The sequence below is a fragment of the Callospermophilus lateralis genome, chromosome 1, assembly GCF_048772815.1.
Source record: "Callospermophilus lateralis isolate mCalLat2 chromosome 1, mCalLat2.hap1, whole genome shotgun sequence".
NCBI classification, from domain to species: domain Eukaryota; kingdom Metazoa; phylum Chordata; class Mammalia; order Rodentia; family Sciuridae; genus Callospermophilus; species Callospermophilus lateralis.
In genome coordinates this window covers 65,005,548-65,027,352 of record NC_135305.1, presented here as the reverse complement: position 1 = coordinate 65,027,352, position 21,805 = coordinate 65,005,548, and the positions used below count along the sequence as shown (strand labels likewise).

Genomic DNA, 21,805 nt, shown 5'->3' with positions numbered 1-21,805 from the left:
GAGTTCTGCACATTGTACAGGAGAGGAGGAAACAATTTCAAAGACAGTTCAACCCTATTGGAAACTAACCCAGAGGTGCCACACCAGACTACAATGCTGAGAATAGCTTCTTACTCTTCCTCCCTCTGTGGCCACCAAGACCAGTGCTCAGGTTCACTAGAAAAGGGAAGCAGAGGGTTATATGAAATTTTCAATAAAAATTTTAGAAACATTCTAAAACCTATCCTTAGATACTCCAAAGACTGAGGTGGCACAGAGAAAAGTAAATGACCCAACTGCTATGAGGTGTCAGGCTGTGATCATATCTCCAGTGGTTCTTAGTACAGTCACAGTCTTGAGGATATTTGATGACATACTCCAACACAGGGCTATTTAAACTCTGCGAGGTGCATTTTGTTAAAAATGACAAATCAGATAAAAAATGTGGTGATGTATTTAAACATAAGTCATTGAATCAAAAACACAAAAATGTTAAACTTCCCTCCTCTTTTAGGTTGAATTTGTGAAAACAGTCTGTGAAAAATGTGTGCTTGCTCCATGAGACTGTTTCAGTGATGGAGTAGCATTTTTAATGATTTAAAATACTATAGCATTTATATCACACATAAAAAGAAGGTGAATGATGTAAATTCAGGCTACAATATCTGAGAGTAACTGTTGTTAATGAGAGAAATTGGAAAGAGGGACACACACAAATGATGCATACATTATGGTTTTTAAATTGTTTCAGAGAGAATTCCATTCTTTTGCTTGTATGAGGCTACAGAAGAGCAGCTTTAGGCAAAAGAACTGAATTTTAAGCAAAGGAAAAATTATAACCTTTAACTACAGCATCAAACTTTTTTTTTTTTTTTTTTTTTTTTAAAGTTTTTAAGGTGTATGATTCTCTGGTGTCTGCTGATCTGAAAAGTTTGGTGTACTCCAACTTCAACTAACATAGTTAAAATCTCTCAATAAATATAAGATTTTAATAGAATACAATATGATCTCAGATGTCTTGGAGATTTTGTTAATTTTATAAAATTTTCAGGATTTAAGAGCATATAAATTTAAAGCCAATTACCACATTTTCCAACAGCTTCTGTTTCCCAGTGTATAGGTGAAAGTAATGTTAAGTGTTGAGAAAGCCTCAAAAAGGATGGTGTATACAGATAAAGCCATGTTTACCAGATGAACCCAGAATCATGACCTAGAGGTCAAAAGACACACTCAATAAAAGTTCATGTGTGACAGCCTCTAGCTACTCTACATGTCCATGTAAGATTTATAAGAAGTTGTGTGTGCTGGTAGAAGGAAAATGTAATAACCATTAGCCTCATCGTGACTACCTGTTAGTAGATGCTACAATTAGGAGATCATAACAATTCATAAGGTGCAGCTAACATCCAATCACATGACTTGGTGGTACTATATTTTCTTGTTTTTTTTTTTTTTGTCACTTTAAAATTAAGAAACATTGCAAACATAAACATAAAAGTTACAGAGAAAATGTAAGCAGGCGTTCCTTACTCACCACCCAGATAGAGCACATGGGATCAGGCTTGTTTACATTTCATTTCTTTGTTACCTTCATCTGCATCTTTGTAAAGGATGTCAAGGCTTTTGGCAACCTGGCCACAAAGAGGCTGTGTGATAAATAGAGTGGAGACACATAGAAGTGACTGGTGACTAAAGAGCTCCTGATTCTGACATCTCAATAGTAAATCTATTGTGTTGGTGAGATGGTTGTATTCTTTAGAACTTCACAAAAATAAGCAAGGAGGTGACAATTTAGTACAAAAGTGATTATCCCCTTTCAGTCCCATTGTGGGCTTAAAGTTCTCAGGGGTAGATTGTGTGGATTTGCAAACAAATCCAGGGACCTAGAGCTGGTCAACAAAGTCATCCCAACTGACTTCCCTAGGGGAGAAATACAACTGCTTGTGAATTGAACTTTGTCATCCCAGGTCGGGCTTCTAGATGTCTGTAAGAGTTACTATCTGGTCATTAAATGCTTATAACCCATTCCTAAAAGCCTTCTTGCCAGAAACTATTCTCCTTCCCTCCTGACAGCAGGTGACTTTCATCTTTGACCTGGATTTTTTTGTTTGTTTGTTTTTATCCTTTTACTCCTTGCCGGGCTGGAAAAGGCTGATGGATGATTGGGTATTCAGGAACATTTGAAGATAATTTTGTTGAAAGATTGTAATTTTCATTCGTCAGGTTAAAAAAATACAGGTGTAGTATAAATTCCTTTCTTATCCAACAGGTTTGGAGGTAGTAGGTTAGAATTTTCCAGTGGCTACCATTAAGTATGGGAGAAAATTGTAAATACAAATGGGGGAAAATGGGGTTGGGGCTGTGGTTCAGTGGCAAAGCACTAGCCTAGCATGTGTGGGCAATGGGTTCAATCCTTAGCGCCACATATAAAAATAAATAAAATAGAGGCGTGCTGTCCATCTAACATTACAAAAAAATAAATAAATAAATAAATAAATAAAAAAAGAGAAGAAATGGGGAAAATGTGTGAAATGATATTTATCGTCACTTTTATATACTAGAATGTTTAAAAGAACGTGATGACTCATTTTTATGATGAACTAATGTTGCCTGCATCTGTTAAAGAAATGTTGTTGAACAGAATGCTGAGTATACATTTATTTATTTAAAATAATTTAAGTACCAACTCTCTATTAGGGTGAAGTACTAAATCAAACATAATCCTTTTCATGATCACCATATATATTTTTATGTATATTGAATCAACACTATTTTTAGTATTCATTGCTGACTCTTCCAAAATATACAAATATAGGCAAGGAAATGTAATAATATCATACATATATATGGAAAGTTAATGTATTAAAATAAAAACATTTTACAAAGACTTTGTTTTAGAACAACTTGGGAATTGCTAAAACATAAAAGGCTGGAGATGTGACTTAAAGAGATATAAATCAAGGATTATGAAATGAGGGAGAAATAAGTCACTTTGTATTTTCAAATTCATTTAAAAATTCATTTATTTCTGGTAATGTATGCACACATTTTCTCATGGGACTCCTACTGTACATGAGCACATAATCCATTAGTACATTAGGAGGAAGCATCAATATTTTTGCCCATTCATTTTAATATCTAGATTTAATGATAAAATGATCAGAGGATATGAGCCTAAAAATAACCTATATGTAGATAAAATCTGTCTTCACCTCTGTAGACGCCTGAAATCATCCAGTTGTTAGAGGGAATAGTATTTGAGAAATGATACCCAAATAACAGAAGCACCATACACAAAATTAAAATTCTAGAGCAATTACATACATACTTGTTACAGGTCATTATGTAATATACCATTTAGTTTCCTTGAAAGAAAACTCTTAATTAATTCATTTCTTTGCTAATCATTACATCTTTTAGTAGTTCTTCATCATGTGCTTATTAACATACAGACACTTTGGCCTGATATCAAAGCCTTCCTTGATCTTACTCCAGTTTACTTTTATTACATTTTTGTTCACTATTTTAATTGATCCCAGTCTTCATGTGAACCAAATTTGTCTCCCAACGAGTTCTGGATATTAGACCCATTGTTCTTTCCACATAACTTTAAGTAACTGAAGTTTCTCCTGAACCAGTCTCTACACATGTAGTCTGAGCCCCCCTATCACAAAGGCTTAGTATTAAATCTAACTATTTGTGAAGCCTTTCTTCATTTTCCTATTTAAAGAAATTTCAGAAAAGGCTCTCCTTGGCTCTCTATTCATTTCAAAACATTTTTGTCAATTTTAACTTGTAGTTTCAGTTATTTATTAAGTGTTTATTAAATTGGTTGGCAGGGTATTAGTGAAATATCTGGAGTAAGCATTGAGTTAAGACAATAAGGAATGCATTTTCTGTTGAGAATTAAAAACTACTGGAACACAACTAGCAGCCATCATGCATTTTATTATCACCACAAGCCAGCAACAGCATTGATACCACCAATTATAAGTGCTGAGGCAAGCACATAAGCAAGTTTATTTAACTTTTTTTTTTTTGGGGGGGGGGTAGGGGTTATGCTGGGGCTAGAATCTTTGGCCTTATGCATGTAAGGCAAGCATTCTACCAACTGGGCTATATTCCCAGCCCAAGAAGGGTTTATTTTAAAAGGAGTAACATAGACTTCTCCCAAGAGGGAGAAGGAGGCCATAGCTGTTATCCTGGTATCCCCAAAAGTGAGGGTGTTCTGCTTTTTTTATATGTCCTAAGCTTCCTTTATTCTCCTGCTCTCTTTGCCTTATCTCTCTCCTTTCTGCATACAGACTAGGCCCAGGATATGCTCCATGGGATGGCCAAAAGGTGTGAAGCAGATGGGCTGGAGGAGCCAAGCAGGAAGGGGGCCTAATTAAAAACTCCCTGTAGGGACAATCCCTGAGACTAGTTCCCTTAGCAACAGGTTGGAGCAGGGGCAGGTTATCTTGATTAGGGTGGAGGAAGGGCTCTGAAGGCATTAGCATTTCAATCTCCAACTTCCCAGACCCAAATTGGCCTCCTTGATCTGATCTGACTGGATTTACCTATCTACACTGACACTCTTTTAATTCTAGCTTCAGAATCAGTGACAAAATACTACAACTAGGAAAGTGTTTTGTTGAAGCTGGTTCTAAACAATGCTGTTAGTCATTATATTTATATTATGTGGACATTTATATGTATAGTTAGTCCCCAGCACTCCTGAACAGAGCTGAACATGTTCCATGTGTAAATTTGTCATGATTTGGAATCATGCAAAATTAACACAGTAAGTGCAAACTGTGAAGTGTGATAAATGTTTGTTTGTTAAATGTACATTTTTAGCTCATAGAAGACATATTTTACTGAAAACTCTTGTCTTTAAATTAAAAAAAAAATAATTATTGTTTGGTATAAGAAGTACATGTATGACTTGAATTCTCTTGCTTAGAATTGTCATTTGGATGCTTTTCTCTAATTTGGTTTATTTTGGAGATAAAGAAGCACAGAGAAGATAGTTCCTAGATATTCAGAAGTAAAACATGACAGTTAACTTTTCATTAACTTTATAGAACATCATGTAATGAAGGATAAAAAAAAATTTGTATAACATTTAAGTACAGATAAGTTAATGGAAAAAGTAGCTCCAAGAGTACTTTTTAAAACTTGAAATTGAATACATTGTATATTTATTCCATGAATCAGTCTTGCTCTTTTATTATAAGAATAGCAGGGTTGGCTGAGTCAAATAAATGAAAAATCATAATAATTAAATGTTCACAGGGACATATTAATTTAAAAATCAGAAATATATCTTTTTTTGCTGGATTATTAAACAGCCCAATTGTTCTTATTCTATTTAATGGATTAAAATGTTTGTTTGGCTAAATGCCTAAGGAAACATTTTAAATAAAATATTTCAAAACAAAAGTAAGCTATGGAAAATATAGGCTAATATCTCTTTCTTTTTTTTTTTAAAGAGAGAGGGAGAGAGAGAGAGAATTTTAATATTTATTTTTTTAGTATTTGGCAGTCACAACATCTTTGTATGTATGTGGTGCTGAGGATCGAACCCGGGCCGCACGCATGCCAGGCGAGCGCGCTACCACTTGAGCCACATCCCCAGCCCCAGGCTAATATCTTTTAAAAGATCATTTTCCTGAATATTCATATTATGTATATATTTATGTCACCTTGATGTTTAATTATAAATGCACAAAATTTGGAAAAAAGACTACTTTTAAGTTTATACAGAAGCAGAGTTCTTCTAAAGGCTGGAAATGTTTCTTAATCATAGAAATAATAGCAATCAGTGCTAGCATTTATTGCACTCAAGTTGCCTGGCATTATGTTAATCATTTTATACATTTTTTTCCATTTGATCTCATTAATCATCTTATTTATAAGAAAACAAGTAATTGGATAAATTAATCTTTTGTAGGTCATGGGAGAAAAAATTGGAAGACACAGAATTTGATCCCAAGCCTACCTTGATTGCTAGAGTCTTATAGGCATCTCCTCATTCAATAGTTATATTGCTTTCATGGCATTCCTTTAACCATTAGAAAATCACCTTTGGTTGAAGGAAAGAACTTTTCCTTTATTTGGAAGTTGAAAGACTCAATATCCAGGCTCTATGTTTTTTAAACAATAGAATTAATAATGTACCACCTGTATTAATAATAATAACTACCAGTTATAGTTGGTGACAGAATCATGTTGGTGAAATTTTATTTTTATTTTTGTTTTTCACTTTTCAGAATGATGTAGGAGGACAACGCAGCTTGATAAACAAATGGACAACTTTTCTTAAAGCCAGATTGATTTGTTCCATTCCTGGAAGTGATGGGGCCGATACATATTTTGATGAGCTCCGTAAGTCATGTGTTCTTTCTTTCCTGGGAAAGTCTTTCTACCTATTTAAGCAATTCATCATTTGTTATATTTTACTCCAAATACCTGATTATATGTAACTCAGCACAGCTTACAGGAATGGTTCTTACTAAATTTGCAAACTCAAAGCACATGGTGTGCTCTAGGCCTGGAGTTACATGAAGTAACTCCTCTCTTTGTAAGAGTCCTAGAAACTAGTGAAGGAAACGAAATTACAGCAAGTGAAAGGAAGATATAAGTCCCCAGAGTACAAAATTCATCCATCCCTTCTGCAGCCTTTCCCTTCCTTGGAAGCCACTTTCTACATAGAGGAAGAGATCAGGTTCCTCATTCTGTGGACGCCCTCTGCTGGACAGACTAGGAGACTTTCTATTCCCCATTTCTCCCAATTCTAGAAGCTAATTCTGGAAAGAACATTTTAGTTTTATATAAATTACACTTCATTAGTTTTTATCTTCTCAAACTTGTTTAGATTTGCCATGCAGTGTAAAAATAATTATCTATACCATCTATTACTTTATCATTATCATGTGTTTGATACTATTAAAGTGTATATTCAATATGCATGGGCCATCTCTGATGTGATATATAAGTACACTCACCTCTTAAATACTCTTTTACCAAATATTACTTGCAAATAATCTACCACCAATATTGTGCTATTTACTCAAACAATATTTTAATATTATTATTGAATAAGTAGTTGAATTACTAAGTTGACACAGAGTGTATAACACATTTTTACACTAGAGGGTAAAAAATTCCTTTTTCTGGTTTTTATTTTATATGAAATCACATCCTGATAATTGAAAACAGTCATAGATTATCAATTGCATCACCTCGTGTATGTGATTGAAGTAAACAACTGAGAGGTTAAATGTTCAACTCAATGTCACATAGCTAGTGAGAAAATTTTTACCCTTAATTTCTCTTTTTAATATAAGCTTTGCATTTCCCCTTAATTTCCTAAGAGACAGTATAGTACTCTGTTATCTTAATTTTGTACACTATTTAGAGTTTCAGAGATATTTATTATTTTTAAAAGAATATATGTAATATTAAAAATTAAAATATACTGAATAATTATTTTTTCCATTAATAGAAGACATTTATTTACTCCCCACAAGAGACGAAAGAAATCCTGTAGTTTATGGCGTCTTCACCACAACAAGGTATGTAAAAAAAATGTTTTTAATCCTTTTAGCAAAGCTATATACATATGTGAACCCACTCTAACTATATAGTTATATGATTTTTGTCTCTTTCTTTATAGCAACATGCTATACGACATTTTCCATTTTACCTGTTCACTTTGTGTTTTTTAGAAATCTTTCATATCCCTATAAAAACTTGCTTCCTTCTTTTTAAACCAGCATAGAAGCCCCTATGTCACTAAAGTTACTTAAGCAGCCCTCTGTATGTTCCTGGTTTCTAGGACTTTGCTGCCATACATCATGTACCATAGAACATGCCGTTCCACATGCGAACAAGTATATCTCTGAGATGAATTCTCAGCATAAAATTGCTGGGTACAAAAGGTATCTGCATATACTATTCATAATAAATACTTCCAAACTTAGGGATGTAGAAGTAATACTAAAGAAATGAATGAGAAATGGTTAAGTTCACTGGCAAAGCGGTGATTAATTAATCATGAATGCGATTCTCTTGACTTTCAACCTCTCATCACATCACAAGATGTCTTACTTGCATGTCCTGCTACCTAAAATGATAAGAGTGCGGATGTTAGGACCATGTCACTGTTTACTTTTTTAACAATGAAAGTTGGCTTTATCCACCCAAAGAAGAATAACCAGTTAGCAGTAAAAGTAGGACTAGAACAGAAGAGGTTTTTCTAATTTTTATCCCTGTATTCTTATCTTCTTTCTGTCTTCTAAACATTATCAAGACTTTGTGAATTGCTTAAAAATTGTACTAGCATCTACAAAGCTTTCTCCAAGAAGATGTGATCCTGGTTGTCTTCATTTTATTTCAAAAGTAACCTACATTTGACAATATTCAAAGCATATTTTTGCCCCTGTTACATGTTACTGCTTGTGAATTTGTAAATATTTTTCACTCTTTCCACAACTCAGCTCTCAATGTATATTGACAGGCGTATTGGAAGAACTATGATACTGCTTGGTTTTAGTGTATTCTTTTGAATAAATCCTTAAACTATTTTGTATACATGTTCTAGTTTGGTTTCCTTTTTATGGCATATTCTTCATTTTGTTCATAATACCTTCTACACAAACTGAAGTTCTCTAATGGTTCAGAATATATCAAAAAACAAAATAGTATTTGATTAATTATAAAATGAAGTTAATATTTGAACATGAGAATAAAGAAAATAGCTTAAGAACTTACAAAATAAGAAATAAAAATAGTCGGGGATGTAGCTCAGTGGTAGACTGTTCCTGGGTTCAATCCCTGGTAGAAGGCAAAAAAAAAAAGCAGGAAGAAAAAATGTCTGTAGTTACTCAATTATCTCAGCCCTAGATCTCTTGGCACCTTTCCTTTCACAGAACTTTCTTTGAAGTCAATGTGTGCTTCATATACAAGACGCAGATATGTGCCAGGGAAATGCAGCCCCAAGATAGTTCTTTTTTTTCCTATCAAGTTTCTGCCCACCCAGAGTGTGAAGTTACAAGTTAGCTCTCTGTTCTTGGTGTTCTTTGTTATTTTATTTTTTAGTGGGGCTCTGAAGATTGAGGTAATGTCAGAATGTATGTCATGTCTTTGTCAGGCGAGAAGACATAATTAGCCTGCAATAATGCCAATGCCATTAAACATGATGCATTATTCTTTTAAGAATTCTTTTCAGATTTCATAGCAGATGTGTAATTTTTATGGGAACATCACCTCTCTTCTTAGCTGCTAGTTTTCTCCTAACTGCTTGTTTACCGTTACCTCCTGATGTTTCCTATTAATGTCATTCCAAGAATATTAATAATTGAGTTACTCATGCTAGAGAATTGTTGGCTTGTTTGTGCAATTCTGAGGTGATAAGTTTCTTAGATCATAAAGGGTGATCTCATTTTTTAATAACAGGAATCATTGAAAGAAATTATTCAAAGAAATTTAAAGAAAATGTCCTGTAACTTCCAGAACTAAAATAAAAAAAGAATTATCTGATGGTGTTAACAGCTTATATCATTAGTGTGTAAAACTTTATAGAATTCCTATGGAGCTTCTCTTAAATGCTGTCTCTGAGATTATGCAATTATAATTAAGTATCAGATAAGTAGCTATAAAAGCTCAATTCGAGTAGCAAAATGGAAAAAAAAAGATTAAACATTTAAAAAATCAGTTTAATAAACATCATATGAATAAGTTAACTTATGTGAATTTTATGATGAACACTATTTTTTGCCATATATTTATTGGTGTTTTACCATTCTATGCTATGGTGTGATTTGTTGTTACATATTTATATACACATACAACATAAATAATACAATTTGGAGGATATCTTTCCCCAGTATTTCCCCTTTCCTTCCCTCCTTTCTCTCCCTGGCCCCTTTCCTCTAATCTACTGATCTCCCTTCAGTTTTGATGAGATTCCCCCTCCTGCTTCCTTTCCTTTTCTTTTTCCTCTCTGGCTTCCACATACATGAGAACACATAGAACCCTGGACTTTCTGAGTTTGGCTTATTTTGCTTACCAAAATTGAACATTCACTTCAAAAAGGAAGATAAATGTGAGATGATTGTTATTCAACATCTAAATATTTACTAAAAGTACATAATGTAACTTTGTTTTTTAAGAGAGAGAGAGGGAGAATTTTTTTTAATATTTATTTTTCAGTTTTCAGTGGACACAACATCTTTATTTTATTTTTATGTGGTGCTGAGGATCGAACCCAGCGCCCCGCGCATGGCAGGCAAGCATGCTACCACTTGAGCCACATCCTCAGCCCCAACTTTTAATATTTTAAACTTTTTATAAGGCATTATATTATAATAACTTCAAATAAAATTGAAGGATATATAGAAAAACACAGTACCATTTTCTGCATTTTCTTCTCTATCTCCCAGTTTTTCTAGATAATTTTAAATAAAACTTTAGACCTCACTTCCTCCCTGAAAACTTACGTGACAGCCATGGCCTGGGTATACATCCATGTGCTTGCTTAACATATTTATTTACAAGAGACTTATCACCTATTTGTCAGGATTGCTTAGCCATAAGCTCTTTGAGGACATAGGCACCCCTCCCTTTTTTTTTTTTTTTTTTTTTTTGCATCACCTGTCAATTAGAATTTGCCAAATATATTTGTCCCCACAGCTCCTGGTTTCAATATGTGCAAAATAAAAGCCCACTGGATGGTTGTGAATGACTAGATCATGTTGATTTCTTTCAGCTCCATCTTCAAAGGCTCTGCTGTTTGTGTATATAGCATGGCTGACATCAGAGCAGTTTTTAATGGTCCATATGCTCATAAGGAAAGTGCAGACCATCGCTGGGTACAGTATGATGGAAGAATTCCTTATCCCCGACCTGGCACAGTATGTATCCAGCTTAATAATTGAATTATTTTTCTAATCCCATATTCAATTCTTAGTCCTATTATAAACTTAACTACTCCCACAACAATGTGGGCTGTTGATTTTTAAATAGCTATTATTTATTTTCAGTGATGTCTTAACATTTTCATCCTCCAGTTGAACATATTTCTTTTAAGTAGAGAATTTTAAATACTATGGGAAATGATGAACTACATTGTAATGAGTGGATTATGGCCCAAGGTATAGTTTATCCTAAGTATGTCTATAGAATCATTAAAATGACTTGTTATCTAGAGTGAAAAATATTCTAAGTTAGATGGAAATGCCAAATACATATTAATTCCAAACATACAGTTGCACATAAAGCTAAAAAAGTCTTCTAGCTTCTACTTCTACTTTGAAAATATTTCATCAGTTATGATGGTCCGTTTAAGTTATCTTCCTTCTTGTAATGTATTAATCTTTTTTTTTTTATTTTGTTGCACCTTTATTTTGTTGCTTCATTTCTTAGACAAGAGGCGATTTTAAAGAACCCTGAGTTCAAAATTCTTATCAAATAGTATAAATCATGTTTAAAGCACACATGAAGCAGGTAATAATTTATGCATTTGTTTGAAAAGAAAAACAACTGAACTTGTAGTGCTGTTTGTACATTGTAAGCAGAAGATTACTTTTCATTTTGTTGGTAGAATTAAAATAGTTGAAATTATTTAAATAATTCAAGATCAGTTAGTTGAGTTAATATTAAAAGGAAAAATAACTTTATTTAATTTAGGACTTTTTCTCAATATTTCTACCAAGGGGTCTAAAATAATCACCAAAATCTCTGAGAAAAAATGTTGACTTAACCATTCAAATTCTATTTAATATTGCCTTTTCATATGTTCATTCATAAGAAAGAACTAGCTGGTGGTTAGGCTTTCTGAATTGTCTTTCCATCTTCCTGTTGTTCAACTTAATTTTGGAAGCACACTAAATATTTCTATTCTCCCTTTTATAATTCATTCATATAAATCTGCTTCAGGGATGGGTTTTTGTTGGGGGGGGCTGGTTATGATGAAATAACTGTTTTGTGAAAATATTTTTTCAATTAATATTGTGATTTTCAGAATTCACTTTTGTTTTTTCTGTTTTAAAAGATGATAACAAAAACACAACCTGTCATCTACCCTCTTAAATTTTTAAGTGTATGGTACATTAACATTGGCTACAGGTACTATGTTGTATAGCAGATCTCTAAAACACATTCATATTAGTCACCTAGAACTTTGCATCCATGTGATGGTAACTCCCCTCTTTCCCTTTTCCCCAACCCCTGGTAACCACCATTACATACTTTGATTCTATGAATGTAGCTTTATCTATACCTTCCATGAGTGGAACTATGTCTTTCTGTAATTGACTATTTCACTTAGCATAATGTTCTCAAGGTTTTTTCATGTTGTTGCCAAGCATAAAATCTCCTTCCTTTTTTCACCTTTTTGTTATTCATCAATTTATTGGTGTGCATTTAGTTATTTCCATATGTTAGCCACATTGATTTTAATTCAGGCCATTACAAATGTTTTCCCCAATTATTGGATGCAACAGGAGAAAGAATTTGGTGCTTATATCATCCACATTAATTACAGCAAATTATTTGAATACATAGACAAAGCAATTGAATCCTGTGATACTCAGAAATGGAAAATAATAATCAAAATAATTACCTATGATTTTTTAAGATTACATTAATTTCGATTATAATGTAAGTTAGAAATGCTAATGTGAATTAGCATTGTTACAAAGGTGGTTGTTGTCACTGTTTACCAGCACTGGCTGAAAGAGATGTGAATATTATACACAGCTTAAGGAAAACTCATATTTTTAAAACTCTCCAAAGTACACAACCACTTCTCTGAAATGACAATAAGTGTCCCCCAAAATCAGACAACATAAATATCAATGAGGAGTGTTTTTCATCAGTGGAATTATGTAAAACATGCTGGTCTCTTCTGCTGAACCCTCAAAATAACTATAAACAAATTTGGAAGTACCTAAAATAATTCATAGATGTGTAAACTCTTTATTTCCTTACTTCTTTAGTCACTTTTAAATAATATTCTATTTTGTTTCCTTTGCTATTATTCTGCTTCTACATTATATTTTTTAATTGGAATGTTGATGTTGAGGTTAGAAACATCATATATCTGATGTGGAAACCTATTACACAAACATGCTTTGCCTAAACAAACTTTACCATTTTAAATAATTACATTCATAAAATCATTGAAATTGTGTTCCGCAGTGTAACAAGTGACTACACTTGTAAAATTTGAGAATGTAAGAGCTGGAGTAGATGATAGAGAGCACATAATTCACTCTTGTCTTATATAGGAGGAATCTGATGCCCAGAATAATTAAATAATTTCCCCAATATCATGTTGCCATAAAAAGCAGAAGGAAAAAGGATATGGTTGGAATTTTTTTTTTTGTTGTTGAGTATGCTGTCTTTATTCTGTGATATTCTGTGATAAGTCACCTATTTTCTAACATTCACCTGTCGTTATAGTGCTGAATGCCCTGCCTAAAATTAGTTGCATTTGATTTTATATCATTTCCTGCCATTCTCTCATCTGCACTTTTTTTTTAAAGCACCCAAAATGGTGATGCTTTCTACTATTTTCTCTCTTTCATAAATTTTAGTAATAAATTATTATTGAACATTCCTTATGACTTGGAATGAAAAACACTTACATGTTATCTCACTACATTCCTAAGAAAATATCATAGCATAGGTACCATTACCTCAAGTTTATGGGCATGGAAAAATACCATTGACGGTCATGTTCATGATCTCATAGTTTGTGAAGTGGTAAGACTGGGATTACATTTGGATCTACCTACTCTAAATCATAAGTTCTGCTGTTCTACCTTCAAAGGGATGAAAATAATCAAACAGAACCTCTGTTGTATCTCCAGGGGTTGAGCTATTGTCTGTACATGTTGCAGTGTAGTTCTGAAATCTTCTTACATTTGTTATCTTTCTATTATGATTTAGAGGAATATATCTTACTTTAATAAAAGTGTTGAAGAATAATTTGTCTTCTCTGTAATTGGTTAGAATGTTTATTAAAGTTATTTTACCCTTAAGTTAAAATTTTAAAATACATTTTTTTAAAAAATCACCTTTACTTTCACATTTTCTGTATCCTTGTTGTTTCTGTATCCTTGATATCTAAGTGTTTCTCCCAGAAGTCTCCTCAGCTGACATTGTTACTCAGTTAAACACTGTAGGAATGGTAGCACGCTGCACCTATCTTCCTTTTTTTTTTTATTTTTTTTATTTTGACAGAATACTGTATTTCCTTTGACCAAAAGTCAAACCTAAATTCCTAGCCTTACCTGGATGATCTTCAATTTTATTAGGCCTGAAAATTCACAAGGATACATTTACAAAATTCCTTCACTACAAGTGATTCTTCTGCCCTCTGGTGTCCAAATAGAGTCTGAACATATATTTGTACAGGTGGATTTTATCAGTCTTATTGATTTACTGGATTTGGTGATATGAATTTCCAAGTGAAATGAAATATGGAAGAATCCACTATAAAGTGAGAGGTATAATTAAGATAAGGACACTAAATTTAAGTCAGACCAGAACTAATAGACAGCTAAAAAATTCAGAATCTGGGGAGGATTTGTAAAGGCAGATTTCAATTTTCATTGTTGATTCATTAGAAATAATTTATCAGTTTCAAGATACTAAGTTAGTCTTATTATGTAGTTTTATTCTGTGTTGACAAGTAATTTTTAAGATTTATGCATGAATGTAAAATACTAGTCAATATTTGCTGAAAAGTGAGTTTCAGTTTTAAACCATTCCCTTATCAAAAAAGTAAGAAGAAAGTACTAGTTTTTGAAATTTAAATATTTATAAAACACATTTTACTACTTTTAAAACATTTTTTTCCATAGTTACTGATATTTTATAAATGCATAATTTTGTAAAAATTACAATTTATTTCTTAATTCCATTTCCTTCTATGTGGTTGCTGGTTTAAGTGTGAAGATTTTTTATCTTTTTTATGTGATCCATAAAACACATCATTATCTCAACTAATCCTCCATTTGAGGGCAGAGTGTAAAAGAGGTAGTGATAGCTACTATCATTGGTTTCATAACTTTACTATGTGAATACTGGTGATAGACACAATACAACTCCTATGAGTAGCTTAAACATCAGTAAGACCTGTTCTTTCTTTGTATATAGATATTTTTTTAAAAGTGTTGTAAATAGTGAAGAAACCCCAAAATAGTGAAGAAACCAAAAAACCAACTGAAAACCTACAATCTTTTAGTATCTTTCAAGATGTCTCCTTTCTCATGCTCTTGTTCTTGCTTGCTCTCTCTCCTCTCTAGTGAGTTTCTTGGTTCAAAAATTTCAAGTGAGGAACAAATGGTACATGCCTGTAATCCCAGCAGCATGGGAGGCTGAGGCAGGAGAATTGTGAGTTCAAAGCCAACCTCAGCAAAATGAGGGGCTAAAGCAACTCATTAAGACCCTCTCTATAAAGAAAATACAAAATAGAGCTGGGGATGTGGCTCAGTGGTCAAGTGCCCCTTAGTTCAATCCCGGTACCCCCCCCCCCCCAAAAAAAAAAGAAAGATTTTGAAGCAGAGCTAAATTTCAGGGACTCCAAGGCATGGTAAAAGCATCCTGGAGAGGGTATGTAAAGACTAGACTTCTCATGCCAACTGCAGCTTCCACATCTGACCCTCGACATGTAAAAGAAATGCTCATTTTTTCAGCTCTTTCTAAATCCGCCCTGTACCCCCAGTTTGGCGTAGGGGCTATGGTTGGTTTTCTTTGCCTAATCTTCTTTTCATGGAGAAAGAAACCCTAAGATACATGGAATATCAAAATTCCTTTTTACTGCTTATTGCTCTTCCATGATTTATTTCTGAATATCATTTGTTCTGTTAGTGGGACAAAAAGAGGAAATAAATATTAAAATGTCCTGTAAAACTTGATTAACAAAACTTATTATCCTTCTTTTCTGCTAGATTAAAACCTCCTGAACTCAGGATGTGAGAAGATGTGTTAAACAGTTCTTATTTATTTTTTCCCAAATTATTAGAAGTGTAAAAGACATTGAGAAATTAGAAGGTTCTTTTGATTTCAGGTCCGCTAAAAAATTTGTCTTAGCAAAGACACTGCCATAGACCTACCCAGAGACGTGGCATATTCACCTGGGCTAGAAAGATCTTTTTCACTTTTACATATTGGGGCATCACTGAGTCTTACTTGAGGCAAATTTGTGGTTTTGTCAGGCAAAATCAAACCCTTAAGGGGTTCTCATAGGATAAAAATAACACAATGTTGAGAATGATCTACACAGCAGACTGGATATATGTAATGGTGCTTCAACAAGAAATTTTATGGAGAATTTTCAATTTTTACCCTGGTTTATATTCACAACAGCCAGGATTTAAGGTGAACATGGAATCCACAATAGTAAGAGATGCATATGGAACCCCCAAGTTCAAAATTCTTTGGCATTCTGTTTATCTCAGAGTACAGGCTCCATCTCAACTATTCCGCTTAAGCTTTGGCCTAGTCCCATCATACATTCTTTTACTAGAGAGCTGATGGCTCTCAGAATTTTATGTTTTTATTAAATTAATGAAGATCCAAAATTGTCAGAAGACTGATTACAAGTTGTGCTGTTCCCATTGAGAATTGTCCTTTTTACTGTAGTAAAGAGATATCTGACTTCCAAATATAGGTTAACTGGCCAAAGAAAAACATGTAATTAAAAATGTATATAATGAAACCTCCTCTTGATTTCTACAGTTTGGTGAGACTGCGATAGTCTTACCAAAGGAAACTGAGAAATATGGCATATGACAGAAGAATTCCCTCAGTGTCTTGACCCATCCCCTCCTTTGTGTATCTGAAGAATATGGTTAACATTGTGTTGTTGTTTGTTTTATTTTGTTTTAAGGCTTTAAGGGCTTTCCTAGTTAACTTAAAAATCTGTAGAAAACTTTGGGGAAATTGCATTTTTATAGATTACTTATGCTTCTTCATCATATTGAATTCAGCCTTATTTTCCCCTTAATATCTGTTCAATTGCACTGCCTTCTACTTTCTTGGATAGCAAACCACCATTTCCTTGTCACTACCTCTCTTAAATTACTGGCCATAACTCTTTCCAGGGATTTAGTTCTAGAAGAGAGTAGCAGAGACAGAACTAAAATTGGTTACACTGACAGTGCCTGACAAAAGATCCCTGTCAGTCCTCTGTATCTAGATCTAGGCTTCATTTCTCTAAAATGATGAGAGTAAGCCTGGTTTGGGGGCACAAGCCTGTAATCCCAGCAATTGGGAAGCAGAGGCAGGAGGATTAAAAATTTGAGGTCAGCCTCAGCAATTTAGCAAGGCTCTAAGCAATTTATCAAGACCCTGTCTCAAAATAATTAATGAAAAGGGCTGGGGATGTGGCTCAGTGGTTAAGCACCCTTGCATAAATTGATAAGAACCAACTGGTTTCTTCACATGAATTAACCTTTCCAACTGGATTTCAGGTTTTTACTTCCATAGGCCAACTATTGCTTTTAAAATGAAGTTCTTCAAATCATAGTCTACTTATTATGTTTACTAGTGTTTTTCTTTTTCTGGTGTAGAAATTCCAGTAAGTGAAAGGAATCTTAAAAACAGAGGGGGAGTGATTTACCTCTGCACTTCTATCTCTGGCCTTTCTATCCCTGACCTTTCTATCTCTGATATTTAAGACAGGATCCTTCCTTCCCCATATCTGTTAGAGGCCAACTCTCTGATAATCACAGTGATCAGGCGGCACTTACTAAATTTGCATTTTTACATTATAAATAAAAATCAGACTTCCTTTACATACCATTCATTAAATATTCAGTTTTGTTTCTCCAGTTTGCTGAAAATGAAAGCCTGGTTCAGTCTTTCTTTGTGCCATGTCTTCACTCACATTAGTCATTCCTCTCATCTGTTTAAAGAGAAACTGCAACCTGTTGAGAATAGCCTGAAGCAGCAGGGGGAGAAAACCTTTAACAGCTGTCTGGTGCCTTGCCAAGGGGCAAAGTTCTCTCATTGGATAAAAACCATTTTTCTTCTCTTATCCATTGCTTCCCACTCCACTCCTAAAGGCCCTATACAAACACAAGGATTTGCCAAGCATAACAGGATCACACCTAGCCAGCTGTGGCAGCCAGCCATGGAGATAGGCGCTGAACCAGGCTCATGGCTGTTGTGTTTACCCTTTCATCTCAGGTTTTTCTAGGCAGGTTCTTTTTTTCTCAGATCTTGTGATGGTATTAATGTTTCCAGCAAGATACTGGCATTTTTTTACATTTAGCTAATCTTCTCCTTTCTTTTTAAATTTTTTTCTCTCCCCTCAAATTTTAAGTTGTCTTACAGTTTTTCAAAATAGTAGAGACACAGATAAATTACCTGAGTTATTTCCTCTACACACAAGATCTAAAGTGATGGAAATTAGGTAAAGTTAGAAAACTGTGAGCAGACATAAAAGACCCTGTGTGGGATATTCAGCTAGACTATGTGAATAGCCAGGAATTAAAAGGACAGACACAGAGAAAAACTTATGAGATTTTCAATACCCAGATGTATAGCTGCAATAGGAAAATTTTCTAGGAATTTTTAAAGGAAGATAAATGACTGAATATGGCATCTGCATTACATGGAGTGTTTCCCTATACTTCATGTTTCTCCTTTATGGAATTTTCATTTCTAATTTATTCTTACCTAAATACATTGCTTGGCATCTCGTTATTTTAAATTTGTGCGCTGCACAGCTATATGATATCAAAGCAAAAATTCCACTGGATTGAATGTACTAAAATAACAATGTTTGGTTCATACTGTACTATCTTGAACCTCAGGGAGTAACTCTCTCAAATCACTTTCATTTGTGCAAGCAGAGTGATGCGGACCTGAGAGATCACACATAGCAACGGAGAGGATAAGGATCTCATCCAAACACTGGCAGCAGGCCATGAGGAAAAACTGCCCCAAGAAAATGATATTTCCAAAGATCATTTTATGATAGTGGATAGAAACCAGGTTTTCTTTCCTTTTTTTAACCCTTATATTTTATTACACATTTATTATATTTTGTCAGAGGCAAGGACTGAGGAAAATTGTCATACTTCTTTCTTAACTAAAGGTTTCCATCTTCATTCATCTGTACTTTCTTACCTTAAATTTCTAACTATTTAAAATGTGATATCAAAATTGTGGCTTGTATGTCATGATACTATTTCTTTTCAAATTTTGACTACTGTGTAACCATAGCTACAAAGTCAAAAGAGATTTTTTTTTTTTTTTGCTCTTAAGTTGGAGGGTTCTTTCAAAACTGTAATACAAGCAAAATCTTGCTTTTGCTTTGATTTTAATGATAACCAACCAAATTGAACCACAGGCATTATAAGCTGTAAGTCTACTGTGAGTGGCCTTTGACTAAGCCTCAAACATGCAGCCTTGTCCAAGAGCTTTGTATTATTTGAGCTTCATATCCACTCTGATTCTCTGCTTAATCTATTTAATACACGGTTCCTTCCATTATCAAGTTGACAGATTCCACTTGGCTGAAGGCTAAGTTTCAGAAAAAATGACCAAACACACAGACTTCCATTTTTAGATCAACATCCAGTTAAGGAAAACTAAATAAGTACCAAATGGCTAATGAAGTAGGACATTTCTAATCCTTTTGTTACAGACCTGGGACAAATAAAGAGATGTCAATAAAGGATCAATTTCTTTAGACATTAAAGATTTGGTGAACCATAGATATCCTTAAATTAATTGAAGAAAATCATTAACACTTATTTTAGTACAACTTAGATATATCTTATAATTTAAAAAGAGACATTATGGTTTTATGCATATGAAGTTTTGGGTCAGGTCATAAATTATGAAATCTTCAGGATCTACAGCTCCTTAAGAATGACCTTTAAACAAGTGGCATGTTTTGGGAGCCCTGATGGGATTAAAGTGAGTAGTAGAAATGGCTGAGATCAATGTTTCAACTCAAAAAGAAAACCAAAAAAGAAAAGGAAAGTTTTTCATATAAATTTTCTCTAACGTTTCTCATTTCTTCTATTTACCTGTATCAATTAACTATAATTTCCCTTCCAAAAAATTTGTTAGTTCATTAATAATTCAAATGATTAACACCATTATTCTATAAGATAACTTACTAAATTATAATATTTTGAAATATACATTAGATTTAGGATATAAGTTAGGATACATTTTCTGAAAAACAGTCAAATTGTAAATTGATTTCCTTATTTTTGGATAAAGGTACATAAAATTCATTAAATTTGTACCAAGTTGGACTTTTAAATTTTTACCACCAGGGGGCAGATTATGCTAGCTATTTATTTAGTAGATTCTCAAAGTGACACAAGGGGCAATTTTAGACAGAAGGGGAAATTCTCCAAGGATTTCTTCACAGATTCTTTAGTGGAAGAACTGTTGAATTGTTCCCAATATAATTTTCACACCAGTCATAATAAAGCTAGATAATTATGATTCCAAATTATTAAACTGCTTTCTAAAGTATTTTTGTGACCTGTTGATTTGTTTCTTTTATTGTTAATAGACATGGTTTCAATTGAACTAAAATCTTAACTTTATTCAAGGGACACTGAATATGATGGTTTTCCATATATTCACGTTTAACAGTTTAACATTTATTTCAACCTAAATTCCAAGTATCTTCATTAGAAACAATAATCTTTATAAGAATCAATAGTGTGTATAAAGAGTTCACTATGGAAAAATTTAGAAAATAGAGATATAATTTAGAATATTTTTGAAGTGCAAAATGGGATTTAAATATATTAGGTATCCACTACACTTATTTACAGGTGTATTTGGATATGATTCCATATCATTCCTTCAATATCATCCATGATATGTCTTAAAAGCTTCATTAGAATCAAGTGTAAATTTCTTAGGTACATAAATAGTATCTTATTCACATTTCTTTTTAGTGCCCAAGCAAAACCTATGACCCACTGGTTAAATCCACCCGAGATTTCCCAGATGATGTCATCAGTTTCATAAAGCGGCACCCTGTGATGTACAAGGCAGTATACCCGGTTGCAGGAGGACCAACTTTCAAGCGAATCAATGTGGATTACAGACTGACTCAGATAGTGGTGGATCATGTGGTTGCAGAAGACGGACAATATGATGTAATGTTTCTTGGAACAGGTGAGTTCAAACTAGACTAAGCTTTCTTTCAGAGGAATTTTTCATTGTCTGATAAAGAAAGCAAAACCTTCAAAATTATTTATTGGTCAAAATAAAAATAAATAATTATTTGACCATACCTTTTCAGTGTTTCTTAAAATTATTTAACACATGCTTTTAACTGATACTATAAACATCTGCTGTCCTATTTAAGATTAAAAAATATATTTGTATCTTGTGGTTGCAATGGGCCTAGTAGAGATTAGGTGCTCAAGACATATTTGTTGAATGACCATGGACTAAAATTAAATTAATAGAGCAAAGCAATTTATTTCCAACTTTACCTTTCTATCTCTCACCAGGGCATCTGATAAGCTCTACCCCAAGGACTCTCAGTTTGAGAACTACTGGCTTAGTTGACTTAATATGGCTTTTCAAAAACATTAATCATTACTTGGTAAAGACTTTAAGCAGAAATTTCTTAGAGATTATTTTTTCTATTCTTGAATTTTGTAGATTAAAATAAATTTTGTGGACTCTCATTCTTGAAGGTCATCTTATTTATTTGTTTTGCTAACTCAGTAATTACAAAATGAGTTAAATGTATTGTTTGCAGAAGGAAACACTACATTTTTGGTGAGTCTCCAAAATAGGAAAAAATATTATCTAATAATACTTTTCTATTGTGAAT

At 33.3% G+C, this 21,805-nt stretch overlaps 1 protein-coding gene across 1 annotated transcript in view; it reads left to right on the top strand.

Moving 5' to 3' along the window:
- The window catches only part of Sema3d (semaphorin 3D), a 155,915-nt gene that overhangs the window by 111,110 nt on the left and 23,000 nt on the right, over positions 1–21,805 (top strand). The window contains exons 9-12 of the mRNA XM_076862571.2: positions 6,234–6,348; positions 7,469–7,538; positions 10,733–10,877; positions 20,913–21,135. Coding sequence (XP_076718686.2) covers positions 6,234–6,348; positions 7,469–7,538; positions 10,733–10,877; positions 20,913–21,135 — 553 coding nt within the window. The remainder of the gene's footprint in view (positions 1–6,233; positions 6,349–7,468; positions 7,539–10,732; positions 10,878–20,912; positions 21,136–21,805) is intronic.